At 36.6% G+C, this 24,728-nt stretch overlaps 1 protein-coding gene across 50 annotated transcripts in view; it reads left to right on the top strand.

Annotated features, from left to right (window-relative positions):
* The window catches only part of ABI3BP (ABI family member 3 binding protein), a 114,729-nt gene that overhangs the window by 29,637 nt on the left and 60,364 nt on the right, over nt 1–24,728 (top strand). For 35 of the 50 annotated variants that reach the window (XM_085588923.1, XM_085588920.1, XM_085588901.1 and 32 more), the window contains exons 5-16: nt 848–980; nt 7,651–7,832; nt 10,688–10,749; nt 15,673–15,724; nt 16,104–16,166; nt 17,141–17,236; nt 17,551–17,628; nt 18,420–18,500; nt 19,841–19,915; nt 21,472–21,537; nt 22,064–22,138; nt 23,266–23,334. In XM_085588923.1, the coding sequence (XP_085445049.1) occupies nt 848–980; nt 7,651–7,832; nt 10,688–10,749; nt 15,673–15,724; nt 16,104–16,166; nt 17,141–17,236; nt 17,551–17,628; nt 18,420–18,500; nt 19,841–19,915; nt 21,472–21,537; nt 22,064–22,138; nt 23,266–23,334 (1,032 nt within the window). The remainder of the gene's footprint in view (nt 1–847; nt 981–7,650; nt 7,833–10,687; nt 10,750–15,672; nt 15,725–16,103; nt 16,167–17,140; nt 17,237–17,550; nt 17,629–18,419; nt 18,501–19,840; nt 19,916–21,471; nt 21,538–22,063; nt 22,139–23,265; nt 23,335–24,728) is intronic. The other 15 variants (XM_085588753.1, XM_085588778.1, XM_085588869.1 and 12 more) reach the window with 7 other exon arrangements.

The following is a 24,728-nucleotide window of genomic DNA, read 5'->3' as shown; positions in this document are numbered from 1 at the left end:
CTGAATTCCTTGCTTTAATATGGGGACTTAATTCAGGATGAGTGGACTGTTACAAAAAATAAACTCATGACCTATCCCTGGAGGCACTCAAGGTCAGGTTGGACAGATCAGGTCTGAGAAACCTGATCCAGTTGAAGATGTCCCTGCTCATGGCAGGGGACTTGGAAGGTTCTTAAAGGTCCCTTCCAACCCAAATTATTTGATGATCTTAGGTGATTTTTTTTTTTCCTAACTCCTGGTAATGCTCGGGATAAATATTTTCTTCCTCTTAGCCAGGTATAACACAATATGTCTGGAAATATTTTGCAAAGTGATTTACTTTTCATATACAACATACATATACAACTCCTGCAGATACAGACATTGCCTCAGATCTGCAGTTAAAGCAAAAGATTATTTTTAGGTTTTATTTTACTCTTAACAATGCTCTAAAAATATTTATTATGTGTAGATATATTTACAGTGTTACTGAGAAACCTGACAAGAAATTACTATTTTTATCACATCCCTGGAGACTTTCTAATGTTCTGGACTCTGTCATGTCTTCTGTGATACAGACCAAGATAGCCAGAGATTTTAATTTCATCTACCTTGTTCTTATACCAAGTATACTTCAACCACCGAGTGATCATTTTCAAAATCTAGTTTTAACTGGAATACAGGTTGAAAAAGTGACCAGGGACACTGCCACTTTTGTACATCATGGGATGGAAACAGTGACCATGAAAATTAGAGAACTTCAAGCTTAGAAGAGAAGTAAATCTTCATTTACTTAACTATCCATCTTGCAAGACCTCTCCTTTGCGTAATGCAGGGGTGAGAAATTAACTGTGCATGTTTTCTGTAGGTCGGAACAAGGCACAGAAGCCGCTGCAGCTGGTGGTTGGCACTCTCACCCCAACCTCTGTGTTCCTCTCCTGGGGCATCCTGGTCAACCCTCAGCTGGACTGGACGGCGACGAGCAGCTGTGCTGGTGACAGGTAACCTGATGGGTTCCTGCTGCCAGGAGCTCGCCCAGGGCAGCTCCTGCTGGGACTGGCACCAGTTTTACAGGAAAAGTTCAGGTGCTGCAAGCAGCAGTTCTGAATGTGAAGTTGGTTTTTGTGTTTGCTCACGCTGGTGCTTTGCAAATCTTGACTTGACAGCAAGTTTGGGAAGCTCAGCCTAGAGGCTGAATTACAAATCTTGCTGTTTCACACTAGATCCTTTGCTCTTAAATGAATGGCCTTGACTCTACCTTCATTTATATCTAAAGCAATTGAAACTTTGTTAAATCACAGGACATATTTTGCTTTTCAAGTGTAAAAGAAGTCTGTTGCTGCGGTGAGGCGGGGGAATGGTGCCTTGTTTTAACACCGTTTGATTTTTGTTTCCTTTATTTTGTTTTATCACCAAAAACTGATACAGTACAGCTTTCATTAATTTTCTGTTTTAAGTAAAAAAGGATCTCTTCTCTGTCAATATTTTTGGTATTTACTGGGTGGCACGAAACTCAGGAAGGCTTGCCAAGTAGCAAGTGAAAGTAGAAGGTGAAATTTTGAAGCATTCTTGAAGTGACTGTTTTCTCTCATCTGCCCCTTAGCACTTGAATTTAAAATAAAACAAAAATATCTAAATCAAAAAAGTGAAATGATTAGTATTATGCAACTGATGAAAACTACATAACACCAGAAAGAACCACTGGTGGAACCTTTCACAGCATCCTCAGCTTTCTGACACCAGGGGAAGACAGCTGATGAGGGAAGATGGCAAAGTAATAAAATCTGGCTGCACAGCCATGTTCAGTTCCTCTTTTCATTATTTCCAAAAGAGTAAGAGGCTTGTTTCCACTCTGCCTAGCTGTGTTCAAACAAATATTACTGGACAGATCTGTCAAATAAACGTACTGGAGCTTCATTTACTGTCCATCCAGGTCTAAAAAAGAGAGAATACTCCAGATTTTTCTGTCTTTGTGTTTGCTTTGATTAGAACATCTCTGTAGCTGGGGGTCAAAAAAGGTGGACTTTGATTTTCAATTCTTCAGGAAGAAAAGTCAGGGGATGGAGCATAAAACATTATTTTCCATGTTAGATTAAAGCAGGGTTTATAGATACAGTGAAATATAATATTCTATTGAGTGGATTGTATAGAAAAAACAAACACACAGATACATGCAAAAATAGGAATTTAAAACTTGAAGGTATGTCTTTAAAATAAATACTATGACAAATTCACATTGGCATTGTTTTAATTGGTTTGCTTGTGGTTTAAATGTCCTGATGTCATATTTGCAAGTAGCACAGATTTTGTTTTATTTTGTTTTTATCTGATACTAAAAATAAAAAGCAGGAAAAATGGTAAGGGAAAACCAGGGAAGAGTCCATACTTAGACTTTATGTTGTGTAGTACATAGTAGTAGAGTTTTTAAAGCCCTAAATTCAGGAAGATATGTGCCTATCTTCTCCTGTGCTCAGTTAAAAACTTCTATCATTATGCAGCTGCCAACTAAGTCATACTTTGTATTGCAAGTGTTTTACAATATGTATTTTAAACATAGCAGAATTTCTTAAAGGAAAACATAAGCACCAAATACACGCCTCGAGTTTCAAATGGTTTTGAGTTGCTGCTGTAGAAGCACATGCTAAAAGTTTGTTTAAACTGAAATGATTTGTTGCTGTTCAGTCTCTCCTTCTTCAGAGCCTCTCACTCTTCATTTCAGTCATTCTACTGAAAGTTTTAAGTAAAAGAAGTGAGTTTTAATGATTATGTAAAAGTCAAAACTAAATTAGAAAGTTAGAAAGTGCTTTGAAAACTTAACTGGTAAGCATCACCGGTGTCATTCTTTCCATTTTTTATACATGCCAGTATCTGTTAATTTAAAGTAAACTTAGCAATAAAAAGGGGAACAATATAATCAACTTCATGGGTCAATTTGTGCAATGCTCAGTGTCTGAGCAATCATAGTTCAAACCATTTCTTTTATTGCTTTCTAACATTAAATGGAAGCTGCACTTCATTAGAAGTCTAACTAGTAATAAAGAAATACCTGGTATGCTGATAGTTTGTTTTTAAAAAATTCTGATTGCATTTCTATGAACAAAAAAGAAATCAGCTTTATAATCTTTTGTCTTGTGCAACACGAAATCACAGAGCTGGAATGTTCTTATATCTCCAGGGCTTAATTGTTTGTTTAGTGTTACGTGTGACTGAAACAGTTGTGACTATATTGTTTGGAGTTTTGGTTGGGACCTGGTTCCAAATAAATCCATTATATTTATACAAACTGACCTACTCTTGAAATCTCAAAAAACCGTCTGCCTTATAAAATTTCCAGTGTTTAATTGTTTGTGTCTGAATATTTGACTGTGCAAGCACGTTCTGGGAATCTGTCTGAAATGAGATTTGGTTAAAAAATGGAAAAATGACACTGGAATTCTTGGCAAAACAGTATCATGAACACTGATAGATGTCTTGCCTATCCATCCTAGAATTCTACTTCTTTTAACAGTGAATAAGATTTGCTTCATCTCAAAAGCAAAAACCCTCTGTGCGGTTTCTTTAAAATTATAATTTTATTTTGATTTCTAGTGCAATGAAACGGCTGTCTGAGCACTGCCTTGCATTGTAGAGTTTTGAAAAACAAACTATGTAAGCTGAACACAGAAGAGAAACAACTTTCTGTGTCAGGCTGAGAGCCTTGTACATTGACTTTGCAGATACAGTCATCACTACAGTGGCTGGCCTGTGAGAGATCTTGTGCTCTTGTGGCTTCCTCTAAATTATCAACTTGGTTTTATTTCATTTCTGCCATCACATTTTATGTATGTCTTATGTGGAGGCAAGCAAAGTAAAAATATCATCAAAGACACAGCATTCCAAGAATATAGACACTAAATGATTTTGCACAAATGCAAATGGAGAGAGGCTTTCTTGATGAATGTAGGCTCTTATTGCTCTGCTGTGATGGATTTTACTTTTTTTTTTTTCTCATTATTATAGCAATTAATTCTGGGTGCAACAAAACCCCTCACCTGCCTATGACACCTTTTGTTTTAAATTATTGGAGTTTTAGCTATCTGGTAAAAAGGGAGGAGGTAAAATTTTTCTACAGTTCCCAGGGTGGCCTGATTGGTGGTATCTTAAACAAGCACTGCCTGTTAGTGGGAGAGAGGGAGGTCCTAATTTTTATGGAGTTTGATAAAAGAGCTGTAATGTTTTATAGAGTGCTTGTTGGCAAAGGAACAGAGTAACCCCTGCAAACATTTGATTATGATTCGTCGTAAATATAAATACAAGAGTATTCAATAAACATTTTTCTGATAAAATGGCCCCCACCAAAATACATAACAAATCAATTAATCACAATGAAATGTTAAATTAAGTTAAATATTGTTAGGTCTTTATACCTGCTGAGAATCTAGATTAAAATAATTTCTCAGCAGGTGTAGCTGGGTGTGCCACCTCCTTGCTGAGACCTCAAACCACATTCACAGGTGGGAAGACATTGCTAGGAGCATTGCACAGGGCAGTCGCTGTTGGAGCCCATGGTGGGCAGTCAGGTGGGAAATGTTTTACTGAGAAACATGCAGTGCAGCTTGCCCCTCCATGTGACATGGCAGCACTGTAGTTCATCTGCCTGGTGCTGTTGGAGGATCTGTGAGGATGTTTTGCTGCACGTGTCCAGCCCAGCCAGCTGTGCATGTGTGTCCGTGCCAGAGGGGAGTGATGGATGCCAGTGGTGACTGGACCTTGCTGCTTACTCATGGCTGCAATTAGACGTGCTGACTCTTTGATATGGTATTTTTGATGAAAGAAAGGCTTGAAAAGGAGAGAAATTAAAATTGCAACATTCAATCAGTACAGTGTTCTCAGGCAGACACCGAAATTGCATTTTATTTGGCAGTTTGTTGGTCTGGTTTAACAATGAATTGTTGTTCTTTGATGACAAAACTTGGCATTTCTGAATTTTTACTCTGTAAACAAATGATTGCATTTCCCCAAAAGCACATGTAGATATTTAGATATTTTTAATAGTCAAATGATTGTGACCTGCAAATTCTTAAATGGAACTTCATTTTTATGGCTTTTTATTAAAATGGTTGAGGAAATTCTGTCATCGCAGTCACTGTTTTTAATACTCACTATGGCAAGTTTCCACTGAAATAATTATACCCTTGGTGAAGTTTTTATAGGCTTGGAAATCTTGGAGTTGAAAGCACATTTCTTCTGTTCTGTTCTTCTGACATAGTTTGGCACAATTATGAAAATCTTCTTTTCATATTTTATAATACTCCTGAATTTAAATGAAAGATGGGGCCTTTTTAATTTTTTTAAAATTTTTTGTGCATGTGTTCTTAGTATTTTAATTTATATTAGAGTGAAATACAACATGAAGGAATTTCCAGGTGTGGAGACAGCATTAAAAAGTAGAACACTTTGTCCACTAGAAGCAAGTGAGGACAGCCACTTAAAAGCCTATTCATTATCAACAAGTTTTTAGTGCTTTTTCCTCCTCGTTTCTGATACAGCTGTTATTTTAGATTGTTCAATAACTGAACTGAAACAATATACTCTCTCTTTTCCATCACATGCAAACACTTTATTTCTATCCCATTGGATTAAAATAGGAGGAAAAGGCAGGGATGATGATGAAAACGAATGAAAATTCCTCTTTCAGGCAAGGGAAGAAGGTGACTGTTTCCACTTGAATTCACATCTGATGTCTGTCCATACTTATTACATATCCCTCACCAAAAGACTGTATGGGTTCCAGAAAGAGGCATTTGTGCTGAAGATTGAATGTTTATTAAGGTTACATCCTTTGCAAACAGTGACAGGGAGTTCAAAGGAGCTTTTCCTGTTGCTTAATGTCTCTGTGACTACATACAAATAGATTAAGAGGATACAGGAGAAGAATTTTTCCTTCTTTTGATATTGCCAATAATTTATTGTTTAAAATGTTCTTTGTCAGTTTAACTGACAATTAGATCTATTATTGGACGTTTGATTAGATCACAGCCCACAGAAGTAAGGAGGCAGATTATTACTTGGTAGTCCTGGAACTGAGAGAGGATAGTAACTACTTGTCTGTCTTTTTTTTTTCTTTTTTTTCTTTTTTTTTTTTTTACTTTTTTTTTCCTTTCCTTTTCAAGTTTTAAGTTAGACTATATCTTGTTCTGAACACAAATTAGTACAGTGAATTAAATTATGTGAGCCAACATAAATACTGATCTTGTAACCTGGATGAGCTGAATTGTAGCTCCTGGTTTACTAGGAGAATCTATATTTTTGGTGCCAAGAAAACAAATTTGACAGTTATGAGACAAAATATGTAAATAAAGTTAACCATTATGTATGGAAATATTTTCCATGAGTGACACTTGTCTTAGGTTGTGTTTTAAAAGTGAAGTAGGAATTTCTGCCTACTTAGCAGTCACGTTTCATGTAAACTGTACTCTGAAAGCACTCTAAGTTCAGCAGAAGCAGCTTTATGAATTGACTGCATGGTTGGGTCCACTAAGTAATTTTAGTCTGGATTTCTGAAACTTTTTCAGTTGTTTAAGAACCTGATTTTTGATTGGTTTGGGTTTTTTAAGTTCTCTCCCTTTGTCTCTATATAACTGTCTATATAATGCCTGCAATAAATCTTGCAGCCTTGATTTGCAAGCATTAAGTTGTTCTATTTAAGTTTGGCAAAATACAATTGGACTGAATTCGTCCCTTTTCAGATGATGTTAATGTGAGATAGATATGGATGATGAATATGAATTATTTATGGTATGTGTAACACTTTTCAGTTATACTTGGATTAAAAAGTTGCCAAATCTCTCTGAGATTTGCTTTTCCCAGAAAAGAAACCTCCAGTCCATTCTGGTAGTGATTCAGCACGTATATTGGAAATGAGACCAGAGTCAGCAGGGGAGTTCTTGTGCTGAAGCTCTCACCATTTACACCTTTTTTTTGATTGGTTAACATTGCAGTCATGCTTTTTCAGGGTGGTGCTCCTTGACAGAATTGGGCAATTTCTGTAGAAATATTTCCTAATTTCACAGTCTGTTAGTATTCATCACATTGTAAATTTAAACTGCTGAAAGTAATGTCTCGGTTTATTTTTTTTTTTTATTTGAAGTGGGGGCAATACATAATGGGATATCTGAATGAGGAATGTATTATGCAAACAATGGATCTTACTGGTCTTCCCTGGAGAATGTTTTTGGACTAATTTTGATGGGAACACCTTTCCCTGGATGGATATAGAAGATTTTGAGAAATCAGAAGAGGCCTCATGACTAGCAGACTCATGATTCAATTGACTGGTTCTGGCAAAAGTTGGAATCACAGGAGCTGCTTGGACAATGAGCTTACACTTTGTGGCTAGAACCCCACATACAGTGGGTGTTTGTGAATAAGGATGTCCTTCTGCTCTTTGTGCAATACTCCTAATGTCAGGGTCTATATGATGGGGTATGTCTATGTGGAATAAGTCTGGCTTTTCTGATATTTGGTGACCTTAAAGAGCCAGAAAGAATAAGAACAATAGAACAACATCATTACTATTTTTATTTTTATTTTTATTTTTATTTTTATTTTTATTTTTATTTTTATTGCTTTCTCACAAGAATTGTTACAGTGAATTCCTTTACCTAGATCTATTTTTTTTTTCCCAAGCAGGTTCTATACAGTTCGCTACAGAGAAAAAGGAAAAGACAAGAAATGGGTTTTTCAGCTCTGTCCAGCTACAGAGACAGTGATTGACAACCTGAAGCCAAACACACCTTATGAATTTGGAGTTAAAGACAATGCAGAGGACAGTATTTGGAGCAAGACTTTGAATCATAAGACAGTTCTCTCTAGTAAGTATTTGACAACAGTTAATAAAATAGCTGCTGATTTTGACAGTATTTTTTCCTCTATTATGGCATTAATTAGAGTAGGCTATTGATCAAATTTTTATTGTTTAAATGCCATCCATCATGCCCCTAAAAATTCTTTTTTGAATTGCTGAAACTAGAAATATTTTGGTTTTGAAAAACTGCCACCTAGTCTGCTGAAAGGTGTTCTCTTATCATTGCAAATAGAGGATCTGCTGCAGGTTGATAGAATTCTAATGATGTTTAGTACAGATGCACATCAAGTGTTGAGTATGAATATTTATACTTCTGACTGGATTCTAAGCTTTTTCTTTAGGCCATGAATAATAAGATGATCAAGTAATGAGCTAAACCATCATCCAACTAATCTGTTGAATTTCTTCCATGAGCTAGTATGAGTGATGGAAATTATTAGCATGTTTGAATCTTCTTTTGCACCTCCATTTCCATTGAAGCTGGTCTCCAAGCTGGACAGGGCCTGTCCTGCCTCAATGGGCCCTTTATGGCTCCACTCAAAACTTGAATAGAAAGCTAATTTTCAATCAAAGTATTCTATGGATCATGTCTGAAGCATGCAGTGTCGTGTATTCTTTTGTTTTTGTTTTCATGGAGGCAGTGTATAACACCTCTGGCTGGCTGCCATTTATATTTTAAGGTTCTCTGAAATCCCAGGACAAGGCAGGAAACATGATGTCAAGTTAACCCTTGTAAAAGCATGTACTGCTGAAAGAATCACTCATACCAGCAGAGGAAACAGGCATCAGTAGAGTTTTCCTCCTTGTAATGAGAAGACTTAACAGAGATTATCCAATTTTATTTATTTTCCTCGAGTATTTGCATAAAGGTATTTTGAAACATGATGTTGCTCGGAAGATGCTGGAAACTCCTATGATTAGTTAGCATTTTTAGCTTGACTCAAAATATAAAGAATGGGAATTCTCATTAGAGAGCCTTATTCATATGAGATTTCCTGCAGAAATTTAATTTGGACTTCAGTTTTGACTTGTGGGTGAGCTGCAGAGCTGAATACACTTGAGGATAAGGGAGGGCAGCAGTGTGGTGGCTTCTAACACCTTCATACTCCCTAATAAAGAGCTTTGCTGGCCTTCATGATAAAGTACCAAGCTGTAAGTTTGGGCACCTGCCCAGTGGCCATAGAGATGTTTCAGCAGCCCAGAGCAAGGCACTGCTGGGCCATGGCTGAAAGAGGACAGTGGTGGTGGCCTTTTCCTACGCCTGACTCACAAAAAGCTCTGTTTCTCAGCCTTACAGTTGTCTTACCAAGTGGTTTTTTCTGGTTTTTTTCTACATTTGAAACATAAAGTTATCTGTAGAGCAAGTGCTGAAATATATTTCAGCACTCAGAATTAGAGGGAGTGATGAGTGCAAAATGTTTATAGTTTATTACTTGTTCAAGTCTGATGAAAACATCACCAGATTTTATCTTTCTATGTAATGTATTTCTAACTGGTGTTTCTTACAGACACTTTACATTTTTAATAAGTCAGGAGAATCATGCATTGACTTTAGTTGGAGGATTATTTCTTGTTCATATTCTATTTACATAAGATTTCTTTTGTCTGCAATGTAGACTTGTGTATTCAGTGATTCTTCTGCAGCAGCTAAATCCAAGGAATTTGTGATTCCTCTGCATGTCTTCATTCTGGTCTACTGACAAAGAACCTCATAATGGGAAAATTGTCAGCAATCTTGAATTCAAGCCTTCCATATTTTTAGTGTATTGCAGGTACATAGAGGAAATGTGGGCAGTGAAAAGACAGCATGTAATTATAATAAATGTATAACCAGGTGCCTGTAAAGGTTAACAACCAACACAGACACCTCTGTGCTAATTGCCTGATTTTCTCATATAGGAGAAGCATCTCAACCTAAACCAAACTCCTTCACTGTAAATGTTCTTTCTTCCACTGAAGAATGCATCAATCACGAGAACCTGGAAGTTCTTTTGCACGCTCCTGGATTTGTTGATTCTACAGGCTGAATTTTTGTTATGTTGGGAGGGGTTGGGATGAGAATCTGCTTTTAATTCATTATTTGAGAACACATGAAAGGCATGGCAAAAGTTCAGCATTTCTTTAACTGATTTTTTTCAGAAGAGATGAGTGTAGCTTATTTCATAGCATCTTACCATGATTTTCTCATGAAGTCATTGTGAAACTTCTGTCCCTTATCCCTTGAATTTAAGCCAATAGTAAGTCCTGTTCTTTAGAAGTACCAAGCACTTTGAAAGACTTTTTTCCAACTTAAATGAATTTCAATTGATATTTCTTTAGAGTTAATTTTTTTTTTCTACTTCTCATCTGTTTTGGATGGAATTTGAAAAATAATATGATAACATGTAGCTTGACATGTAGTCAAACATGTAGTTTGCATATCCATTAATAGAAAGGCAGCAGAAAAGTGTAAAGGTGGACGTTACAGAGAAAGTTTGAAGCAGCATGCTAGAGTAGAGTAGGTGCTAACAGGAATTCTTGGCTTGCTCAACAGCTGCATCACAAGAAACTTCTAATACTTAGAAACTAACAGGAAAACCTAAGAGAAAAAGATTCAGAGTTTAAATCTGAGGGTTTGTTGATACACTGAGGTAAACAAAACAAGAAGAATATATTTAATTTCCTTGCTGTTAAAATGTCAAGAGAAGGCCTTGCAGATGTATTAATGGATCTGGAGACACAGGACAAAAATATTTTTCCACAATTTGTTTTTATACAGGCTATCCAACCTGACAAATAAAAGGTGAATAAACTTGGTTTGCTTTGCTTTGGGCAAAACAAAAATTTAATTCTGTGTATTTATTTATCTTTCTGTCAAAACAGGTAAAAAAGTAAATGGACAACTCCAGAATATGTATAAGTTGGTACCCAATTCCCAAACACAGGTATGCAAAACAGTCTCTTTTTTTACCTGATTCATGTTTCATATGATCAAATTTTTAATTTTCGATTAGTCTTCAGTGAGAAAGAAATTATCAAGGCCACAAACTTCCAATAAAGAAAACAATCTGTTAAATGCGCTGTATGGAAAATGTTTAAATGTGCTGATGGACAAAATAATTGAGAACTGTAACTGAGATGATTGCATACACTTATTCCAGCCTATCAAAGATAAATCTGACGGTTTCCATCTGCAGATCCAAAATGTAAAAGTTGCTTATTCCTTTGTAATAGGTTTGTTAAACTGTGGTGTTTGTTGTGATCAGGTAGCTTCAGGATAACTTGGTGACGTGATTTTATAATAATAAAATTATAAGTAATAATTACTTCTATAAGCAATTTTGTATCTATTCAGGTCTTCTAAATTAGTCATCGCACTGAATTCACTGATAGCTCCCATATGTGAGGCAAGTGTTTGCAGAACCAGAGGAAGCTGGAAAGGGCATCTTAACTAAGTTTGCTAGGCTGTCCTTTAAATCCTTTTATGTGGCATGGTAGAATTTTTAGCATTCATTAAAAAATTAATTTTTATAAATAAAGATTTTTCCCCTCATCTGTCTTTTTCTGTAAATGTTCTAAAGCAAGCATGGATGGATTTTATTTGTTTATGGATTCATGTACCCAGATATTTGTTTCTTCCAAGAGTTGAAGCAGAAATGAAGGCTCTCTAGATCAAAGCAGCTAGTAAGTTTTAATAAAAAACCCGTTTTTTTAGTGAAAAATAGACATTTTAGTCATAACTGCTGTGCATTACCAGCTCTACTATGAGCTTAAATTGGTTTCTTTGTATTTTCTTTCCTTGTTTTTTCATCTAAGTGCAAGTTTCAGCATCTAATCTTCTGGAGGATTTTTTTGTTCTGCTTCTTCTTAGGTTGCTATCCTTGAGGCAGACTATGGGATAACTTGGCAAGAAAAGTTGTACAAATCCCTCTTAATTTAGAGATTTGTTTTTAATTTAGAGGGTTAATTAATGAGTGCTAATTATTACAAAATTAATTACCCATTCTTCACAATTCTGTCCGAAATTTTCCAAATGTTTTCACGGTAGGATATGGTAATGTATGTTTTATCATTGCTTGTTTTTCATATTTCCGAATATTATACATGGTCTGTAATTCTCAGACCTGGAATTCCTTCAGGAATCAAACCATAATCCATTAAATACATTTTTTCTAGGAATAATTAGGTATGCACAGATTCATAGAATCAATGAGGTTGGAAAAATCCTAAATTTCCTCAAGTCCAACTGCTAACCCAGCACCACCACCACGTTTACCATTAAACCATGTCCTCAAGTGCTGTATCCATTTTTGTACATGTATGTTTTAACACTTCCAGGCATGATGACTCCACCATTTCCCTGGGCTGACATTTCCAATGCTTGACACCCCTCTCTGTGAAAATGAATTTTCCTAATGTCTGATATAAGCCTCCCCAGTGCAACTTGAGGCTATGTCCATTCATTTAGGGCAGTAATGCTTCAATAATTGCACTACATACAGAGTTAGATCAGTGGAATGCTTACATTATTAGAAATACACTTATGTCTCGAGTTCACGAGAAAAGGTTTTCTTTGTGAGCAGGATAAATCCAGTTGGTTGGATATTCAGGAGGTGCTCATCTCATGATGCTGATGAAGTCAGCTTTACTGTTTTTCCCTTGGTGCCACGGGTGTTTTTGAAGCTGCACAGCCCAGGACCAGGTAATTCATCCTGGGCTATGGAGTGCACGCTGAGCTCCTTTGCTCCTCTCAGCAAACCCTGTGTGCCAGAGCCCTGAGTGCTCCGCTGCTTCTGTGCAAGCAGGGATCCTGTTTATGCAGGAGAAGCCCTGAGAAAGTGAGCTCAAACAGTTCTCCAAATATTTGCACAGCTCAAGTACAAAAGGAGGACTAGAGGCAAGGTCTGCTCTTTTTTGTGATCTTCGCAGGGCTCGGCTCCAGAGCAGTACTGCTTTATCACCCGCCACAGAAATAGCATGAAAACATACCCTAGATTATTCTGAAAATTCTCTGATCGTCCTTGCTTTACTGGCGCAAAAAGCCAGAATGCAGATGGTTTAGGTTGTTCCTTCAGTTTGCACAGCACGAGGTGGGGTATGTGTCAGTGGTGTGAGCAGATCATGGATGCAAAGCCAAAATGAGTGTTATTTGGGCCAAGTTTGTTTGTGCTTTATTTTGCTCCAAAGACACAACTGACTCATATCAGCATGGTCCTAACTCTTCTCTGTAAGGACATTTTTAAAGGCTGTTTATTAGAACAGCGTTACCAGCCCATCCAGTCATTCTGCCCTTTCAACATCAGTCACTTATCATCTTGTGTTGCTTTTGGCAGTTTCATCCTTTAAGTTTGTCTGAGCTCCCGGGCTGTGTGAGCAGCAGCTAACGAGAGAGTGGAAGAAAAGGAGTGCTCTAGAAATGCTCTTTCCTCTTCCTTCATAAACAAGGGGTAGTGGTAGGGCAGAGAGAATGCAGTAGGAATTGATTTCCTCTTCGTTCTGGTTAAGTTCCTCTAGTTTGTTGTTGGCCTGGAAGGTGAGGCTCTCCCCAGCTTTCCAGCCAAAAAGGACTCTTAGCTTCTACCCTTTGTTAAACTCTAGAAGGAAACATTCCTGCTCTTCCAAACCTTATTCAGTCCGGACTGACCCTGGTCCTTCCTGGAGGAGTCTCTTCTGTGCATGCCAGTTAGTTTTGGCTTTTTGAAGTATCAGAATACAGCACAGAAAGAAAGAACAAGTCTCTTAAAGTAATGTTACCCTGTGCTGTTTCACAGAACGTTTGAGATTTGCAGTCCTGTAAGAATGTGCTGTGTGTGTATGGTGAGAAGTGAGATGCCTGACGTGGTAAAATTTACATCTCTCATTTTCCTCTGAAAATCAGGAATATATTATTTGCCATCTTCTTTCATGATGGCAGCAGTTGTTTAAATAACTAATGTTCCTAATACCTGTATGCTTTATATTGCCTGTCTGAAAAATATGGTTGATAATGCCATTCCTACAGATGATGGGATGGCATTTCCAAAATAGTTTGTAATAGTAAATATTACTAGGGAGATCTAAATTAGTCACTTTGTGGAAACAGAGAAGGATTTGATGACATGGGTAGATTTCAAGTGCAGTGGTTACAGATTTGTGCAGGTCAGCAGTCTAATTATAGCATCTGGGGAAAATGGATTTCATGTCAATTATTCATTCCTGAGTGATAAACTACATTTTTAATGTATTAAAATGTATTTTGAACTTTTATATTGCTATCATTGTAGCCATCCATTATTACTCAACAAAGGAAGAATGCTCTTGTCAATACAAGAGCTGTTTACTAGTAAAAAGGCTGATAGTAATTATGATTACAAGTTCTACAGCAGAGGTCACACAAGTGCTCACTACAGCTGCAGAGCTGTTTATTGGAATGTAAGGCTTCTGAGGAGAAATACAATAAAATGAACACCTTCTTCTAACAAATGCATTATCCCATTTGTTAGTCACATGAATAGGAGAGCTACTTCAAAAGCTCATCATCTGCAACACAATTTTTTCACTAGAAGACAAAGTGGAAATGTAAAAAAAGGGAAAATAAAGGAGGAAGATTATTTCTATCCTCATATAATGACAGTGATTGAAATCTCCACTTAAGACCATGTTCACACCACTGCAAAGCTGGTATTAGGCAGCTGACAGTAATGGCTTTCTCAGTGAAGTGTCTCCATCGATTTCCCTGAGGAAAGGCCCATCTTACTTGTGGAGATTGGCCCTCTCCCAGCTTCCTAAACTTTCGTATGTGTTTAATGCGTACCCAACCATTGTTTCTTAGGCTTTTCAGAAGTATTTAGAATAGAACAAAGATAGCTATCCTTAGGTAAATGATTAGTATTTGTTCATCAAATGCTGATTTCATGCAAGTATTCTTTTACATGAAGTAGGCCATATGTCATAAAATGCAAAATTAACATTATCTGATTCTGGTTTGAGCAGAATGCATTTAGCATAGAAGGTGATTGTTGGAGTTATTTTCTTTTTTGTAACTCAAAAATAACTAAAAAAAATCCCCTTTTAATGTATTTAGCATTTTTATGTTGTTAGCATTACGGTTTACCTTCTCTCATCACTTGAGTGTATTATTAAGCTTTCAGAATTTGTTCATAGTTCTTATTTTTGTCAGCTGCTTTCTTTTAATAACTGTGGGGTCCATTCATGTATTCCTTTTTATAATGGTATCAATATAATTGGATATTCACATTTAGGCAAGATGTAATCTGGGCCAAAGAGTAATGAACAGCATAAAAGTCCAAGTATTTAGCATGAAAATATAAGAATCATGTGGGTGGCTGGCCGCTTGTCCTTTGGAAACAATTCCACTAAATAAAATTTTTCTGAGCTGATCTACTTTAATCAGGCTATGCACCCAAGAGTGCTGATGGTTTACAAATGTGCACCTGGTTCTGGAATAGTCTATGTTCTAAATATAGTATTGCTGAGAATATGTTTGTGTCCTGTGACCAAATTGCAATTGCATGTTTCACATGTTTTGCTGTAGTTAAATTTCAGCTTTTCTTCAGCATTCTGGACTACTCCCCAGTGAGTGCTCCAGAGATCCTTAAGAGAATAAAGAATTGGGGTTTCCTAATATGTCAAATAATATGTTTTTATTAAGCAAAACATCTCAAGCTGCTAGAAGGAGATCAAAATGCAATAGTAACACATTAGCCCGTGGGAACTGAAGCAATAGCACAGCCATCAGGGACCAGGGCCACATCCAGTGTTAACTTGGGACAGGCCTGGTATTGGATTATTTTTATTACTCAGTTCAATTACTATTATGGCAGTTCTCCCAGGGCTCTACTTTTATCTTTTTTTTTCTCTTTTTTCAGATTATACTGAGTGATAATAAGAAGTTGGTCCCTGTCACAATAATCAAACAAAGTAAGTTTGTGCATTTTTAAAAAATGTATTCTTAAACTCTGCAAGACTAACTTGAGATTAAAATGAGTGTCAGGGCAATGGGATTATTATAGGGTCCTGCAGCTGCCCCTGTAATAGCATAAGCACAGAATGTCAGTTTAACCAAAGTTAGTATGCCAGGGGAAAGAGATGCACAATTAGGAGATGATGTAGAGGAAATGCAGCTTGCTGTCTTTTAAACTGAATGTAAATACAGAAATAATTAGCATGGTGACCTTATCTGCAAATACTGAGGAGAGGATTTTAGAGGTTTGTTTCAGTTGTGGTTTTGTTTCTTGTTTCATTTTTTTTGTTTTATTTCTTTTAATTAGCTTCTAATATCCCTGTGTTGTCTCCACAGTTATTCAAAATCGGACACAGTCAAAAGCACCAGATAGTTCTTCTCTCCCAGGAGCAATATTAGGTGACTAGAAGATATTTTTATTATTTCTCTTAACCCCTGGTTGAAACTTAGAATTGTGCAAATGATTTTCATTTTCTTGATCTTAATTGTTTTTCCTTGCATATCAAAGGGTATTTTGGAGCTGGTGCAGACAATATTTATTACATTATTATGTTGGTACAGACGGTTCAAGAATTTTGTAGCTTAAGTGAAAGAGAATAATTTTATTGTCATTGTATTTAAAAGAAGACACTGTCACTGTTTAAGCCAATGAGTTCTTTCATACTTCAAATGAAGTTTTATGGCAAAGATCCTGTTCAGATGAGAGTTTGATCTTATTGGGCTTTTAAGATAGCACAGTAACATCACATCTATAGTCACAAACCTGATATATTAAACTGCAGAGATCTTGAAATTAGAATTTGATGTTAGATCTTGGGGCCTTACTGTTTCCCTCCAAGCCATTCAGTTTCATGCCTTATGTTCTTATTTCACCTATAAGAATATGCAACATTGGCTTAGAACATAAAACCAGGGGCAAGTCTGTCGTGTAGTGAGGTGAGCTACTGGTCTGCCTGAAATTCCCATGGAAGGATCACTGCACCATGTGCCTTGTGACAATTTATTCCTGGATTTATTGTTTACTCATTTATATATTTTCTGTGATGGTGTAGCTTTGGTTTAAGTTCTCTTTGTGTGAGTTTCTTGGGCCACCAGGCAGAGCCTGTGCAGTGCCCGTGGTGCTCAGAGTTCCAGAGCTGTGCTCCAGGCTCCGATGGCTTCCACCCCTGGTAAATCATGGGATGGTGGGGGCAGGAGTGGTACGAAGGGGAAACGGCACCACATGGGAGAGGTAACTACAGGATAGAGCAAATTCATTTCCCAGCTATTCAGACCGAGCTCCCGGTGGTTCAGGACTCGTGACTCGTGTATCTCAGGGAGTAGAATTTGCTTTCATGCCTTCTGCAATTAATGGCACTCATCTTTCTCTGCAGTGCACCTTATTGTTCCAGGTCTCAATGAGAGTCAGCAGAAACTTCCTCCTCTCCTGACAATAGATGACATACCTCAAGCATCCAGGAAAAAACTGGGTAAGCAGAAATGCTGAAGAAATGAGAAATGCTGAAAACCATTTTGCACTGTGAAAATGCATAAGCCATTAAATCCTTGCTGTAAGTTTTATTTTAAAAGTATCTTTAATGAACAAAACAAAACCAAAAGCATATGTGTTCAGCATAGCTTGTTGTGACTGTGCAGTGGAAGTTCATTGGGTCCTAAAGTACTCAGCTATCCACATTTATCCATGTCAGCTTGCTCAGTCAAACTGAAGTGGGACAGAAATAAATCTGTGGTAAAACAGAGCAGAAATATCTTTTTAATTGCTCTCTAATGTCTGTTCTTTTAGCTAAGAATGAAACTGGAGTATGGCCTGCTGAATCCAAAACACCAGAAGTTCAAGAAATCTCCCCACAGTCCCTTCCAGGTAATGAAAATTCTGTTTTTAGAAACTCGGTGGAAATCTTTGCCAAATACATAAACTAAAATGAAACCCATCTTTGTGCTCTACAGTTAAAATAGTAGTTGGAAAACAGGAGGATAGTGGCTGAATTAGCAAGGAGAGGTAATGTGGATAAAAATCTGAATATAATTTTGGATGAAAGTTTCAGGTGATATAATTATTAGGTTTATAAAACTACTTAAAATTAGATGTGCTTATTTTATTCCTTAAGTATATTTAAAAATGCTATGCTTAAATTCATACCACCTTAGTCTTAAAAAAAAAAAAACAGAATAAATAACCCTCCCTAAAAAATACATAAGGACTTAAAAAGGTGCAAAGAAATGCAGCAATCTCATGTAATCAGTGACAACAATCTTTCAGACTAACTGATCCATTTTTTTTTCTTTTTCTTCTGTGAAAAGGTTAGAACTTTACTTCCTACTCAATAGATAAATATATTTTCCAATTCTACTTTAAACCATTTCTTCCTTCCTGTAACAGAAGTACAGTGTGAGTTTCTGGCCTAAACTTTGCAGTTCGTGACTTTTATTTTCTTTTGTTAATATAAAACTGCAGCAAAATACATCCAAAACATCCTATAGATTTCCCATCTGAAAACAAAAGTAAATATTAATCATGATGGTTTTGAGCTGCTGTAGAAATCATTCTAATCATGTGATGTGAAATGGTGATAAGAAAAGCATCAGGCTTTGGGCAGTGGATCAAGAAAAGTTCGGGGGGATTTTAAATTACATTAAGCTTCTTTCTTCTAGCTCAGGCTGAGAAAACACATGGACCTGAAGATTTTAAATCGACGCCTAAACCCAAATTGGTGCAAACTCAAAATATACCGGGTAACTAATTTTCTGCTTTTTACATTCTTTCTGTATTAAACACTTTTTCAGCTTCAGCAGAATTTTTTCTACTCCTTGCTGTAGAAAAACTTTTCTACTACTTTTCTACTACTCGCTTTCTACTCTTTGTGTTGGCTCCAAAGGACGTCCTGATTAAAATATTCTGGTTTCTTATGTGGTTCCAGTGACTAATACTGGAATGAATTGTAATGCAGGATGAACCAAGCTCTGGATGAGCTGTGGCTTTCACAGATTTCACTGCGGGATTCAATTTAACTTTTGAAATTAATGCTTTCTGTCTATGTGATCTGCATGTTTGACATAACATAAAATTTCCATCTGTAAAATTGACCTCAGTGATAGAATTTAAATAATTACCTCCTTGATTTTCTTCTGATTACAGGTTCATTTAGGTAACACCAACAGTAATGAGTAAGAACAATTTTATATAGCATGTGGTGGGAAATAATTTTATTTGCCTTGAAGGAAAGAGGAGCTCTACTGAATTTTTTTTCATTTTTATCTCAATGTTGTATAGTTAGTTTTGTGATTTGGTGTAACACCTGTTTAGTTCTGGTATTTTGAATTCTCTAATATTGATTTTAGTGCTTGTACTTTCTTCCCTAAGCCACGCAAAATTACGAGGACAAATCTAAACTTGAGGTTGTTTTTAATTCTTTTTTTTTTTAAAAACTTTGCTTAGGTTCTTCTAAAGCACAGCTAGCCTGCATTCAGGAGGATTTATGATAAAGGGAAGGACCAGGAATGTTTGCAGGACTGAAATGCAGATCTTGCCAAAAAGAGTACTGCTAATGCTTCTCAATAAATGCATTTTACACAATCCTATTGAGTCACATTAATGTCTTACTTGCACTTTTTTCTTATTTTCATTTAAATTTTGACAGCAGATTGCCAGAATTTACTGAAGTGAAACCAGCAGTCAATCTAATTTCATTTTAACTTCTAATTGTCTTTTTTTAACCATACTCAACTCTCCTTGGTTTTGCTATGTTTCAAAGATTAAAATATGGAAACTAATCAAGAAGGATCATTGATAAATTTTAAACTAGGTGCTTGCAGTTACTGACAGATGTTCATTGTCAAATTCCCATGATTGATAGATCTTTGTTTAACAATTAGGGGAAAAGGGCATCCTTCATATTCCGCATACCTTTTAAAGTGACAATTCATGTGGGTCTTTCTCTAGGTTGGAACTCCTTTATTTTTTATTAATTATAATTTTTTTCAGGAGTGAGTGGTCCAGAAACCAAATATAAATCCAAGTTGTGCCTTGTATTATTCTTAATCAAGAGATGTTTTGGTTATTTTTCTTACCATAGCTTCTAACGAAATTCAGCTACTTCCTTCTGGATCCAGAATTCCTGATGCTCCAAAAAGTCCATTGACAGAACTTGGTAATTACTTTCTTTGTAAATATGAGTAAACTTCACTGAAAAGCTATCTTCACAAAGCTTGCTCCAATAGGAGAAGTAATGTAATTAAAACTGTAACTCACAAACTTCTTACATCGCATCCTTTCTGTGGTGTTTTGTGCATTACATAAATATTACATAAATATTCATTGTTCATTACATAAATGGACCCTCAGCTCAGTGCTTTGATGCTTGTGTTGGTGGTGAGGGGGGATATTTCAGCAAGTTATGAGCATCTGGAGTCCTGTGCTGGGAAGAATGATGTTTGTGTGGATGCTTTCTTCCTCCTCCCTTCTTTCTTGCTTCCTTCTGCTGGAGACATCTCAGATGTGAGCCCACCACATGGGGGGCCTTTTTTGTATGGTAGATATTATTTCTGGGTCCTTGTTGGTACCCACAACTAATTTTTGTCCAGTTCCAAGCGTGCAGTTTTTACAGCTGGTGTTGCTGAGCTGTTTGTGGCAGTGCCAGCCCTCGTCCCATCTCGTGCCTCTGCTCCTCTACTCTGTGCCCTGTGTCTCCCTTTCTCCAGACCTCTGATTTCATAACTGGCCCATATTTTCTTTGTGTTCGTGTTAAAATAGCTCATTCTACCAAACCTATTGCTTGTTGCTGCTTTCAGTATTAACAGCTATTACACTAGTTACCTGGAGGGCCCTTGAGTCAGATTCATTTATATTTCATTAAGCATTAGTCAAGAAGTTACCACAGAATAGTACTGGTTTATTAGGATGGCATACTTTTGCTTAATGTATTCTGCCAAATTTAAAAATAATTTCCAGGAACACCTCTTAGTTTTTGAAATGCATATTTGAAGCAGGTTCTTAAGAGCGTGAAAATAATCTTCACAATTTATTCTTAATTTGTTAGTTTTTTGACAGCTCTTTTCCAGATATGTTTGAGGGGATGGAGAGAAACATTTGGCTAAATTCAAGTAGCAGTAGCACTGGAAAAAGAGAAACACGATGATTTAAGAAACTGTTTGCTATAAATGTGGCTGAAGAACTGACAATAATTAGGCATTATTAGGATTAGGGATTATTATTAGGGATTATTTTTTCTTTCTGTAAAAAAAAGAAAATAATTATCTAATCCTATGTTTGTCTCTGTGGTAAAGGTGGAATAATAGCAACACTTGAGGAAAAAATAAGTGTTTCATTCAAGTGGTAAAAGTGTTGTTTCTAACTTCAACAATTATTTCACTGATTTCATTGTACTACTCTTCTCTTACCTTTTGCCATTACAACTCCTTTAAAAATAGTTATGCATATTGCAGTAGTGACTAGAGACCTGCAAGTGGTGTGAATATCAAATATTGGGTTGTAGCTGCCTTGCTGTGAATAAAGTCCTCTGAAGTAATAAGGATTCAGCTTGATTAGACAGGGTATGCTAAATATGAATGGAGTATAAATTGATGGAACAAAGAGACCTTGAAACAAAAAAAAAACTTGTTAGTTACAGTTGAAATCAGATTTTGTATCACTTGCCAGAAGAATCTGTCTTGGAATGATAAAATTTTGTTTCATGTTTGCTCTTAGCTACTCAGAGTCCCACCTTGAAATCCGTATCTCTACCTTCTGCAGAAACAATAGAGATGGAAATGGGTAATTAGCAGATTAGTTCCATTTTTTTTCCATTATCTTAGCGTCATGTTGATCTGCAAATGTTACTCTTGGCTACCAGCATTCACAGAGAGCTGCTTATTCACCATTTTGTGTCTGTGTAACTGCCTGAAAAATGGATTTGTTGTCATCTTAAAAACTGCCCAAAGACAGCGTTGTCATATCTCATTGTCGTATCTCGTCGTCGTATCTCATTGTCGTATCTCATTGTGGTATCTCGTCATCATCTTATTTCTTTCGGTATTGCTGGAGCTCTTACCCAGAAAATTGAGTAAGAGAGAATTCCTTGCTGGAGAGCTCATTGAAGCATGTGGCACTTGCATTCCCAGGCCAGAGCTCTGCTTTTCCAGCCATCCCCTCCCATTGTCTCGCATCTCACCTGGGGCCACTGCCGTCCTGCTGAGCTCAGTGTTCCATCACCTGGAAATGCACAGCCCCGCTCAGCTTTTGATGCTGATCCAGCGGGTCACAGCTCTCTCAGCATTTTTATCTTAGGTTCTTTTTTCAGCTTTTGAGGAAAAACAGCCTGTTCCTTCAGGATCCAAACCCGCCGGTACCACGGAAGCGCAACCAACCCGACCCGGTAATGGTTTCTCATGAGCTTAATCCCCCTGGCAGCTGGGAATTTTTGGAGGAGACAGTACCCCTCATGAAATACTTTGTTCAGTTTGACATAAATGGAGAATAGGTGTGGGTATGGAAGTGCTGCATCAAGTGTTAGATCTCTTTATGGCATTCTATGTGAAATATTAAGCTGGTAGCTCAAGGGATTTTCCATCTTCGGCAACAGCATGTAATTCTTAATTTTAAAATTAAATTTGACCTACTGTAAATATCAAATTTAAATAGGACTGTCCACACATGAGTTTCATAAATAGAATATCCTGATTTGCTGAAGGGTTCTGAGTTGTAAGAGATTAATGGAAACTGGAGAAATTCCAACATATTTTGATACTATCACTCTCCTTTTAGCTTTTCTGTATAAACACAGACATAATTCTGCCCAGATTTCTAAAACAGCACTATAAAAACATATCACTGACGATTCAGATGCTTTCTAGTTGCTCTTTACAAAATTTCTGTTATGTGTTTCTATTATTTTATAGATGTTATTTGCCTAGGGCAACTGACAGTTTTCCAAAATAAGGAAAAAACTAATAAGATAAGAGCCAGTTGGAAAGATTTCATTTCATTAGCATGCCAATAGCATAATGCCTGATGCATATGTCTTTGGAAGAAACTAACATTGAAGGAAATCCATTACTGAGCAGCAGATTGATTACAAGAGTCAACTGTTCACATGTCTGACAAAAGACAGTTCCTGTGTTTCATTTGGTCCAGCTCCTGTTTTGTCATCCTTTTTCCTTCTCCAGTTTGCTCCTTTTTATTAATCATTTGTTCTCCTATTTTGAATAGCCTTGTATTTGCATTTTTAACTCTATTTTCATTTTTAACTCTATTTCACCTTTTTGTGTGACTCTGATAACAATTTGGTCATAAAATGCATTATGCATTAATGCATGTTTTTGGAAATAATTTTCAAGTCACACTTAATCACTTATTGCGCATTACATAAATATTACATAAATATTCATTGGTCATTACATAAATGGACCCTTTCTGTGGAACATGTGTTAAGTATTACCCAGAAGTTTTGTCAGTCTTGCCACTTCAAAACAATTCAGCAATTTTTTTGCTTTTATTTTCCAGCTTCACATGACTTTCTTCATGTTATTTCTACTCCCCAGACTCTTACCTCTTCAGAAATACCAGGCACTGGTAAATTACAATAATATTCTTTCAGAAGCCTTTCATGCCATTTTGATTTGTTTGTGATGAAAAGTTCATTGCTGCTTCCATGTTGATGATTTCAGACATTTTCAGCTATTTCATACTGCTTGCCTTGGGTGCAGACCTACATCTTATTTTTTCAACTCCTGTATCACCATCCCCATTCCTGTGTTCAGGCAGAGTTTAAAGCAAGTCTGGAAGTAGCTTGCAGAATAATGCAGTATTGATCAAAGAGATGTGTCAGGAAAATATTTAAATTTTTCAAGGCTCAAGGCTGTTCCAGTCAAGTAAAATACCATGCTTTTTAGTGATAAGATTTTTTTTGTTTATTTTATCCTGTCAATTTTTTGCATACAGTTGCTGTGATTTTTTTTTTTTTTCCTATGTATTGTGTTAAAATAAGTAAGTCAACACAGCTAAGGCCAGATCTTTCCAACTAAGCTATACTTTGAGTAACAGCTTTGGGAATATATTGGTTTTCCTGGAGCCTAGTAAGGTGAGGATGCCCAAGTTAAGATCTTCAGCTAAGTAAGTAGTGATGGTATTTGAAACAGATGAAGGAGGTTAGTTTTTAAATAAATAAGTAGAAATAATAAATGCAGAGTTGGAAAGTAAAATTTCTCTACACCAAATGTTCCTTCTTTATTTACTTGCATGAAATTATTTCTCAGATTTGTGTGTTTGTTCGTTTAACAGCAGCTAGAGGTAATACTGCTTTGGAAATATCCATGCCTGTAATTACTACAGAGCTTCAGCTGTTAGAATGGCATGGGGTAAAATTGAAAAGCTGGCTTCAATACAGTTTCAAAAAATCTGTTTTCTTTTTTTTTATCCTTGCTGCTGTTTTTTGAAGCTTTGCATTGCTTTAGTTGTCACCAGCACAGTAATTCATACACTTATTGCTGTTGTTAACTAGATTCTCATCTGCACTCATTATTCATCTTTGTAGATGGAGGATCAGAGGCAAAGAGGAGAGTTCCCTTTAACTGGTTGTGTTTGGTTTTCTCATTATTAAGACTCCCAGCTGTGGACCTGCCTCCCTTAGTACTTGAGTGGCTTTTTTCCTGTGCTGAGAGAACTTAGTTGTGAGAGGGAATAAAAAACTTAGACATTTCTGTGTAATATTTCCATTGAAAGTCTAGCCCCTGACTACTTTCTGGATCCAAAGGTGTTTTCTTACTATTGACCATGCATTATGTGCTAAGATTATTAGGTAATAAGAATTCTCATCAGTATGAATAATTAGGTTGCCTGGTTTCCCCTGGATTTCTACACCAGCCTAAAAGTCCATGAGACAGGGTAATGCCCAGCTGACCTGCAAGCAATTTTCCTTGTGCTTCCATTTTAACAAAGCAACATCTCTTCACCAAGTCCTGAGTTAC

This window comes from Lonchura striata, chromosome 1, assembly GCF_050655825.1.
Source record: "Lonchura striata isolate lonStrDom1 chromosome 1, ASM5065582v1, whole genome shotgun sequence".
NCBI classification, from domain to species: Eukaryota; Metazoa; Chordata; class Aves; order Passeriformes; family Estrildidae; genus Lonchura; species Lonchura striata.
Note: the sequence above shows the minus strand (reverse complement) of the source record. Positions and strands in the feature narration are given on the sequence as shown.